Genomic DNA, 11,162 nt, shown 5'->3' on the forward strand with positions numbered 1-11,162 from the left:
AATTTACTCATTTGATCTCATCCAGTGTCTGATCTCAAACAAGATCCTATCCAAGTTTGGAATAATGCCATCGGTTCCACTTATCCGAAATTAAAAAAAACCTGTGAAATATTTGAGTACTATCGCTACATCAACGCCATCCGAAATACTGTTTTCAAAAGCTGGCTCTACTCTTTACCAGCAAAGAAATAGATTGAAAGGTTCTTCTCTATCAAAATTACTTTTCCTTCAGTCAGTGGATGAAAAATATTGGAATTTGTAATAATTTGATCTTCTATTTCTTAATAAATTTCGAACGATTTTACTGTATTTATGTTATTTTTAGTTGTGTATCTTTTTTATCTTATTTGTGTTTTATATATACACTAGCAAACCAGGCCCGCTTCGCTGGGCAAATACACGGTGGATCCACGTTTTGGCATATATTTCGAGACCCTAGTCATCAATAAGTATGAAAAGTACCCCATATTAAAGCACTTATCAACAGCTTTCATTTGATACCCATATTGTACATACACAACCAAAGGTTATCCGGGTCCACGTTTTGACCTATATCTCGAAACCCTAGTCATCAATAGGTATGAAAAATAGTCTATACTATAGAAATCATTAACAGCTTCCATTTGCTACCCATATTGTACATATACGTCCGAAGGTTACCGTATCTACCAATAGGTATCCAAGCTATACGGAAACCATCTTCAATACCTCCTTAACAATGTGTGTAAGTTTGATTTAATTCGGTGCAAAGACACGGCGGGTCCACGTTTTGGCATATATTTCGAGACCTTAGTAATCAGTAGGTATGAAAATGACCCCGTATTAAAGTACTTATCAACAGCTTTCATTTGATACCCATATTGTACGTACACAACCAAAGGTTACCCGGGTCCACGTTTTGACCATTTTCCCGGCAATTATTCGAATTTTTCTCACCTTTTAAACCTTCCCTAGACCTCCACGAATAATTCAAGACCTAGATAAGATAAATCCGTTCAGCCGTTCTCGAGTTTTAAGCGAATATAGGGACAGATTTTCACATTTATATATATAGATTTTCATTTTGTTTGAACTATATTTTATTTTCTTCTGTTTACTTTAAAATTTAATTTGTGTTTTTTTTTTTTTAATTTTATTTATGTGATTATTAATGCAAAAATCATCGATGTTATCCAACATCGATGTTTAGTTTTCGATAAATATCGAACATCGATGTTGGGCTTTTCTAACATCGATCATCCCTACAAGGCACTAAACATTCATCATCAAACGGTTTTGAGTCATTTAAAAAAGGCTGGTTACAAAAAGAAGCATGAATTGTCTGTGAAAAATTTAATGGACCGAATTAACATCTGCCATTCTTTGCTGAAACGAATTGAAATCGAACCATTTCTGAAGCGAGTGCTAGCAGGAGACGAAAAGTGGATCAAATACGACAGTAATGTGCGAAAAAGATCATGGTGCAAGGGTGGTGAAGCTCAACAAATGGTCGCAAAGCCAGGATTGACGCCTCGAAAGGTTATGCTGTGTGTTTGGTGGGATTGGAAAGGAATCATCCACTATGAGCTGCTCCAGCCTGCTCGAACGATTGATTCTACACTTTACTGTCAACAACTGATGAGATTCAAGCAAGCAATCGAAAAAAACGGCCAGAACTGATCAGCAGAAAGGGCGTCGTCTTCCATCAGGACAACGCTAGGCCACACACATCTTTGATGACTCGGCAAAAACTGGGAGAGCTTGGCTGGAAAGTTTTGATGCATCCACCATATAGCCCTGACCTTGCACCATCGGACTACCATTTGTTTCGGTCAATACAGAACTCCCTTAATGGAGTAAAGTTAGCTTCAAGAGAAGCCTGTGAAAATTACTTGTCGCAGTTTTTCGCCGAGGAACTACAAAAGTTTTACACTGATGGAATAATCTCTCTAAAAGAAAAATGGCAAAAGGTGGTCGACCAAAATGGTACATATTTGGCTTAATAAAGTTCATTATAAATAAAAAAAATGAGTTGAAGTTTGATTAGAAATACGAAAAGACTTTTTCGACTACCCAATATTATAGAAAGCCATTTTATCAACTCTTCTTCAATACCAGCAAAATAGGCTGAACATTGATAATTTGAAAAAAATCTTCACGCAGTATTATCATCATTACTGTTTCCAATTCCTTGTTCCATATTTTTTCTATTCTTCTTTGAATATTCAAGAAAAAACAGTCACTCATTGTAATAAATAAATGGTATGAAATTTGCCAACTCATCTGAATATAGGAAGTCACTTTAGATATGCTGGACCATCGATTTCAACTTCAATTTACATGATTCGAGTCGAAGTGCAGAGTACAAGGCCTTTACGACTTTTGCACTTATCGAAGAAAATACTTTTATTAGTGTATGCGCAGAAAAGAGACTGCACACATTTATTCCTTCATTTCTCGCAGCATACACGTGTAATCACTATGCGGTTTGTACATTAAAAAGTGTGTTATATTCTGTTTTTTTTTTTTTGCTTGCTCACTCTAACGTTAATATTTCGCAGTCTTTGCGATTACGCGTATCGAAGATCATTTGCCAGAATTTGTAATTTTACTTTGCCTGGCCAAAAAAAGGCAAAAAAGAAGGAAGAAAATTGTATTTCCTTTAGTTTAGAGTAATCAAACAATTTAATAAGATAACTAACAACCAGCGGCAGATCTCGAAAGTCTAATTGAAAGTCTTATTGAAAACGACATGTTTTTTGGGCCTTGATTCATTCGGAGTTCTTGACTCACTCTCTTATGTCAGGTTTGCCTATCGTACCCAAAAGCCCACGTCTCGTCTTCAGTATTGCGTTTGATGAATTTTAGATTGGACAAAGATTTGGAAATCATATATTTGGCGACAATATGACAATTTCCTGGCCGGATCCATAAGTACTGTTCAAGTCCTCTGTCAGCTCTCTGATTGTTAATTTACGGTTATTGATCGATTTTTATTTAACTTTATTGATGTTTTCATCAGTTTTCGATGTCAACGTTCGTCATCCTCCTCGATGGACTCACGATCTCTTCTGAAGCGTTCATGCCACTCGTATATGGCTGTTTTCTTTAGAGGATAATTACCGAAACAGTTTCCTAATATTTTTAAGGTTTTCGCACCCTTGTACCTATTTTTAACGTAAAATTTAATACCTACTCGTTGTTTCAAATTCAAGTCCATTTTTAGAACGGTAAAATGCAGAGGTAGATCCACTTAAGATGGTGTAACTCTTACAAATGGCGATAAAATTTTGGTATCAGTTGACATAGAGGGTCACCTGGCGGTTGTTTCGAGAACTTTTCATTTCATGAAAGAACGAAATCATACATGAATTTATGTTCAATGTTATGCAAAACAGAAGGACGAAGAGCTCATATAATTCGGCTTTCTATTTTTGAATAAAAAAATTTAACGTATGAAGCAGGTACAATTATACGAGTATCTTACTATTTTTGCTTTACACCACCCTGTGTACGAGCTTAAAGATTTTTAGATATGTATGTAACTACGTATATACAAAACCAAGAAAAAGGAAACTTCTATAAGCAGTGAACTTTTTAAATATTTGTGAACGCAGCCAACAGTTTATTTAATATTGATTTTTACAGCTAATGATGAGTAACCGTATATATTTTTTTTTTAATTTAGATATCTACCACAGAAAGCTTAAGAGTTATCACATTCTTTAAGTAGAATAAGGGGTCTTCAGACGCTAGTCCGGTAATGTTATATTATATTTCGGTATTCGGTGATTCGGTTAACGTAATAAATGTGAAGACACTATTTCTCATTTCAGCTAAAACTCATGTATGTTCATGCCATAAACTTAATTTTATATTTTAAAATCTTACTGTTATTTCAGGAAATGGGCAATGGATATGGTTTCCTCTTTAATGGACAATAATATTGCGATTGCAGGCCAATGTCACTGCATCAGCCACAATTTAGTCATTGCGGTTTTGCGATGTTCATTCAGGCAGTCACACATACATGCCACTACATACACAATTAAGACAAGATGATGTAATTTGATGAACATGATGATTGCACAGTTTTCGCGGCGATCATACTTATGACGCAATACTTTTATTCTACACCACATGCAGATCTCTGGTGCACCAAGTGTGATTCTGAAAAGGTTTTCAGTAACAAACTACTTTCTTTGTACGGAATATTTGCTATAGAAATTGACTGCATCATATGCAATTAACAATAATAATAGATATAAATTTCTTAAAAGCAGCTACTGTTGGGTAAGATACGATCAGAAATGGTCAATAACGCGTCGGAAATTTTCATATATGAAATTTTGTCGAACTCTTGTTATTTAATTCTTGTTGATTGATCTCTAATAGGTTAAATAAAATAAAGAAAAGTTATTAATGTGATCTCAACGAAATGATAAATAACATGCAAAATAATAAATTATGATTATTATTATTATTAACACTATATATTATTATGTATAATTCTAAATAGTGCCGGACAACAAGGACATTTTCCTCAGACAAACGTACAAAATTATTGGTGTAATTGTAGAAAACGGTCACGCAATGACTGAAAAGTTTACAAATAAATCATTTAAGCAGGTGTTTACAATATCAAGCCGTTTATGAATTTTTCTTTGCAAAATCTGTTTTCTTCCAGTTATTCAAGGAATATAACAATAATAGTGTGGAGGAGACATCATTGACAGGTACTGATGCCTAACATTTCCTATGATTAGCTTTTTGGTTTGCTCATTATGAAATGATGTATGAGAAAAATTATGCACTGACGGATACACAGTGAGGCGTACAATGTTTATTCGAGGAACTGAAAAATGTATTTTTAAATAATACATTCCACCATCGCAAGATGTCAGGTACATAGGCAAGAAAATTATTAAGACCATGGAAGATTATCAATTCACTGCTAACTTAAAATAAAAAAGGAAATTATTCAAGAGATTCAAATCTTCTCATCGGAAAGTATCTTACCGACTTCCGGAATTTAATCGGCCTAGGAACTCTCTCTGGTTACCCAACAGCGCAGTATATTGTTAACTAAGACATCATGTTAATTAGATAAGGTTTTCTAAAGAAACGGCTCGCAGCTTTTGTTGACTGATGAGAAAATCTCCGCCACAACATAATCTGATTGACGGCGTACTATAAGTCATTGGCGTATACATAGTACATCTAACCACTACATCCAAAAATCGGATTTAGTTCTTAATTTTCTAAGACTGGAGTTATTTTAATTACGAATCAGTAACCGCTCGTTAATATACGCTAGTTAGATGAATTGGATAAATTCCTTTGACCTTCATTTTCAATTGACCACATAAATCAAATATTTTATGAAAAATGCCACTTTATAATTTTAAGTAACCAAAAGTAAGGAGGATAGTTCCTTGTACACAGTTCACACAAATGGGGAAAGTTGTTGACTCTATTCACTTAGGAGTAGTCGGAAAAGATCTTTTTGATCCGAATTCGGTTAAGTATCATCTGAGAACAACCAAACATCAATTTCGTGGGGACACAACGATGCATTCGGCTTAAAAACTCGCCTCACAAGGACTCCTTAATCACGACGTTTTAATGATTATGGCAGTTATAATTTTCAAGTATTGCAGGATTTTGTGTAGTTGAGAACCAGCAATACCAGGTTAATAATGTGCTTTATTGAGCTCTGTGACGAAGCAAAATTAAGTCAGCATTGTGTTTCATAAGCTTGTTGAGGATAGGAGATATGAAAGCAGGCTAGTGTCACCGTTATACAATAAGCAGCCAGTATTGCCGCTAATTGAAAAAAAAGTTATCACATGTATGACTTAATTTTTTTTTCATTTTATGAACAAAAATATCTTACAGACCTATGTATAAATCTGGGCAATCTAACAAAATAGGAGATCAGTATAGTTGAAAAAACCGCAACCATCGGCTTCTGAAGCAAAAACAAAATAACCACTATGGCCAGCTTAATTTTGAATCAAAGAAAAGCAGCCAATTTAAACTCCCTTCAGTAGAAACAAATACATTCGTATGTCCAGAAGTTACTACAAGGATGTAGAAAACTTTAAAATTAAAAAGAAACACATGATTTTGTAACTTTTTGTGCTGTAAAATGTGTCCAAAGTTATACTATGTACAACAAAACAATGACAAAACACATACAAAGTAAGGCATATCAAAAGTGATTCGAGAATATTGTATGAAAGGGAGATCACTTTGAAGGTGACAAGACCAGCCAACATTTATAGTATGTATATAAAATGTAATGTGAGATGCATAAAACTTGCTTGTTTATGTTGTTAAAACAAAATCAAATATGTCACCAAAACCCCACAAACCAATAGGTATATTACTATATGTACTCGTACAACATATACGATATAATAAATATTTATAGCTGCAATTCCAAGATCGAGTCCAAATTTATTTTAAATATAAAATGGCGTTATAAATAAAATTAATTAAATAGATGAGTTAATTAAATTACTCTTACCCGGATTATAAAAAGCAACAACTTATTTATATACGGTTTTAGTATTAGAACATTGCTTATCTTATGTCGACTATAGATAGAAGATATAACAACTGCATGCACTACTACTACATTATAACGAACAATAATTAAAGTATAACAGAAAATTTGTTCAGGAGAAATATTAATTTTATATGCGAAACGCTTACTGTATTATCGAAAGCGGCCTGCTGAATAATTGGTGGCTCTAAGTCTCTGCGCAATACATTGCCTATGGCAGGCTCAGACCAACAACGTGGAATAGAATCTCTTAGGATTGAACAGTTATCAATGCCAACAATGTTCAAATTGTATCTGCCCAAAAATGTGAAATAAAATAAAATATATTAATAAATATATATATATCTAAGTAAGAATGGGTACAGAAACAGAAACTGAAATATATCCGCCACGGGCAGGTTTTAACATGAAGCCATATTATATTGGCACTGTTGAGCAGACATCATTTATTTGATGCATGCACACTGTTTAGACCAAACAACTCAGAAGTTGCAATCTCGGTTCGTTTCTCTAAAATCACTCAACTAGGAAGTTAAAAAAAAAATAATATATTAATTCGCGCGTTAGGTGTTTGGCCGAGGAGCTCGTTTTCGTGATGTGCGTCTTAATGTTGTTCCACAAATGGAGGGACCAACAGTTTTAAGCCGACACCGCATGGCCAATAGTGTTTGTGAGGAGCCTTTTCAAGGCAGAAATACACTCGGAAGTTTGACATTGCTTGCCGGGGGCGACCGTTATTACAAAAAACTTTTCTTTATTTGATGTTCATGCACGGAGATTCGAACCTACACATTCCCGAATGGTAGTCACGCAATACCCATTCGGCTACGGCGGCCGAAACTACATAGGAAGTTTCCTCTCACAAAAAAAAACATTTCTTATCAATGATCTTAATTAGTTTCAATAAGTTGTTTTTGTGATGACATTTCTTATAAGAGTTTGCTTGAGGAACGATCCAGAATTGCGTCTTCTCATAATCTTACCGTCTCTATTTTAGACTGAGTCCGTTTATATACATATAATTACTGAACCGATAGAAAAATTATTCAAGATGTTTCATTTTTGGTAGCCCTTTCAGCAAAATAGTTAGGTTTCCTGTTTTACCTGTGTTACACTTATACATTACTTTCGACAATTCCGTTCGAATCATTTTGTTTTTAACTTACAACGTTTTTCCGCTTACTCTCTCTTTCAAATTGCACATTGATAAGGCGCATAATTTTTGTTTAAGCAAATTTGATGTTTGAGCAAACGAAAGTTTCTTAAGCGAATTACCCTTTCACAAGGTCGTTTTGTTTAAAGTCAATTCTTTACTCTTTTTTTTAATGGTGTTATTCCCAATGACCAAAAATGCATACATAATAGAAATATGGTGCATATATATAGCGGCTAGTAGCAAAATGTGGAGGATGGTACCGTATGTAGAAGTCCACGCGAGTGAGGAAAGTTACTGATAGCCATTAACTTGGGAGTGGCCAGGACGATTCTTCTGCATATTGTTTAAGCAGCTCACACCTTCCGCGTTTAGCCCAAAACTTGGTAGTCTGCAGCACCAGATTCCAGCATAAGAAGATTCACCAAGCCACCTGGCTGTCTCCTGATCGAAAAACACGAAACCACTGAGCATCTACAAGCTTCTAGTGGATTAGATTTAATATACTTACGATCCGAGTACCCAACATCGACTTGAATTGTTGCAGCCAAACTGCGCACACGCCTCTGTGCAGCAAAAAACGTACATCTACCTACGCAAGGAACGCTCAACATCCAAAACCTGCAATCACAACAGACAGCCAGAAGGTTCGCCACTCCACTTTCACTCCAGCTCTCAGAGAGTACTGCACAATAAACCGGCATGCACGAGAAATGGAGTAACATTTGTCGTTCTCTACGTACCTCTGCCGAAGAAGAAATCAGATTCCGCGAACCCGAAAAAACAGTTGGTACGACGAGGAATGTCATTCTGCCGCAGAAAGAAACGATGCTGCCTATAGAGCCACGCAACGCGAGCCCTGTGGGATCGCTACCGAGAGCTAAGAAAGGAAGAGAGACGTATTATCCGAAAGAAGAAACGAGAGGCCAAAATACGTGAGTGCGAGGATCTTCGGATGCTGGCCAAAAGGAACAACGCCCGAAATTTCTACCAGAAAGTTCGGCTGCTTACAGAAGTTTTCAAGACCGGGGCGTTCTCCTGTAAGAACAAAGACGGCGATCTAGTGACTGACATCCAGAACATACTTAAATTATGGAGGGAACACTTCTCGAACCTGATATATAGTGATAGCTGCGCAAGTCAGAGAGAATGTGAAGATCGCGATACACCAATCGCTGACGACGAAATTGTCGTTCCGCTGTCCGACCATGACGAGGTGAGAATAGCGATAACGCGGCTAAAGAACAACAAAGCTATTCAAACATGGCGGCGAGGAGCTGGTAAGAGGCATGCATCAGTTTCTACGCAAAATATTGTCGGATGAAAGCATACCTGCCGATTGGAATTTAAGTGTGCTCTGCCCAATCCATATGAAGGGCGATCCTGCAATCTGTGCCAATTATCGCGGGATTAGTCTTCTAAATATCGCCTATAAGGTTCTAGCGAACGTATTGTGTGAAAGGCTGAAGCCCACCGTCAACCAACTGATTGGACCTTATCAGTGTGGCTTTAGACCTGGAAAGTCTACCATCGACCAAATATTCACAATACGCCAAATATTGGAAAAGACTCATAAAAGGAGAATCGATACATACCATCTTTTCGTCGATTTCAGAGCTGCACTAGACAGTACAAAAAGTTACCTGTATGCCGCGATGTCTGAATTTGGTATCCCGGCAAAACTAAAGCGGCTATGCAAGATGACGTTGCTCAACACCAGCAGCGCCATCAGAATTGGGAAGAACCTCTCCGAGCCGTTTGATACCAAACGAGGTTTCAGACAGAGTGACTCGCTGTCATGTCATTTCTTTAACCGGATTTTGGAAAGGATCGTACGAGCCGCAGAACTTAATCGCTCAGGCACAATATTTTATAAGAGCGTACAATTGTTGGCGTATGCTGATGATATTGACATCATCGGCCTTAACAACCGCTGTTAGTTCTGCCTTCTCCAAACTGTATAAAGAGGCAAAGCGAATGGGTCTGGTGGTAAACGAGGACAAACAAACAGTTGGCGCACTCGCGTATCGGCACCCACGTTACTGTTCACAGTTATGATTTCGAGGTTGTAAAAGACTTCGTCTATTTAGGAACCAGAATTAAAACCTATAACAATGTCAGCCTAGAAATCCAACGTAGAATCTCTCTTGGGTAACAAGTGCTTCTTTGGACTAAGTGGGCAAATGAGTAGTAAAGTATTCTCTCGGCGAACGAAACAAACACTCTACAAGGCTCTCATCACGCCCTCCTAACGTATGATGCAGAGGCGTGGACGATGACAACATCCGATGAAGCGACGCTGGGAGTCTTTGAAAGAAAGATTCTGCGCAAGATTTTTGGACCTTTGCACGTTGGCAACAGCGAATATCTCAGGCGATGGAACGATGAGATGTATGCGCTTTACGACGACATACGAGTAGACATAGCGCAGCGAATAAAGACCCAGCGGCTAAGTTGGCTGGGTCACGTCGTCCGAATGGATAGAAACGCTCCGGCTCAGAAAGTGTTCGATACGGTACCAGCAGAGGTACCTTTGTTAAACTCTGCAAAAATGCCGTAAACGGTTATCGCGGATATTAAGAGAAGAAGTAGCAAAATGTGTCTTGTGCAGAATTGGACTAAATACACACTCTTATCAGTATTAAATCATTGTTACCCGTAAAACGTTGTAACTTAATTTGACAAGTTCGGTTGCAAGTTATATGATGCCACTTACGCCAAAATACCGAAATAACAGTTTCTGTTTCCTTACTCATCCCGTAAAAGTTTCATTACGAAGGTAGTAATATTGTACTAGTTACATTGTTAATAAAATACATTTACACTTATATATGTACTTAAGCTATAAAATAAAAGTACGAAAAAATAAATACATATTAAGTTTTCATCTTACTTTTTACGCGTTGACGTTTTTGTGCATTTTCCTCTTTCAGTTGGCGGTGTTCCGTTGCCACAACCTGTTGATTCTGTGATATCTAATCCTCGAAAGGGCTCTAATGCCTTCATCATATTTTTTGCCATTGGAACGGCTTGTTGGTTGTGCTGATATTGTACTTTAGTGTCGTCGGATAAATTCGGTTGAGATTGGTTGACAAATTTTGTGTTCGATTTATGGTCAGGGCTCTGCAAATATATAAATTTCTAAAGTATTTATATTAGCTGTTTACAAATGGTGTATCTAAAGTATATAAAATTGTGTATGAAGAACTTGGCGTATTGGCTGCTGTAGCCTAGAGAATTTATGAGAGACTACCATTCGGTTGGCCCCAGGTTCGAGATCCATTGCACCCATGAAACATCAAATGAAAAATGTGTTTTCTATAAGCGGTCGTCAAGATAATAGCCTCTGAATTCTCACAAAAATCCATTCGGCATAAAACATTACGTTGTGGGAACAAACTGAACAATCCAATATGGCAACACCAGTATTCGTAAAGGAGTTCTCACGAATTCCTTTTG

General features: G+C 36.8%; 1 protein-coding gene across 1 annotated transcript in view; it reads right to left on the bottom strand.

Moving 5' to 3' along the window:
• The window catches only part of LOC129250861 (tau-tubulin kinase homolog Asator-like), a 188,148-nt gene extending 177,308 nt beyond the window's left edge, over positions 1–10,840 (bottom strand). Inside the window, exons 1-2 of the mRNA XM_054890467.1 lie at positions 10,597–10,840; positions 6,700–6,844 (exon numbers count right to left, since the gene is read on the bottom strand). Coding sequence (XP_054746442.1) covers positions 6,700–6,844; positions 10,597–10,724 — 273 coding nt within the window. The 5' untranslated portion in view covers positions 10,725–10,840. The remainder of the gene's footprint in view (positions 1–6,699; positions 6,845–10,596) is intronic.
• Between the last annotated feature and the right edge of the window lie 322 nt (positions 10,841–11,162).

The sequence above is a fragment of the Anastrepha obliqua genome, chromosome 6 (assembly GCF_027943255.1).
Source record: "Anastrepha obliqua isolate idAnaObli1 chromosome 6, idAnaObli1_1.0, whole genome shotgun sequence".
In the NCBI taxonomy this organism is placed as follows: domain Eukaryota; kingdom Metazoa; phylum Arthropoda; class Insecta; order Diptera; family Tephritidae; genus Anastrepha; species Anastrepha obliqua.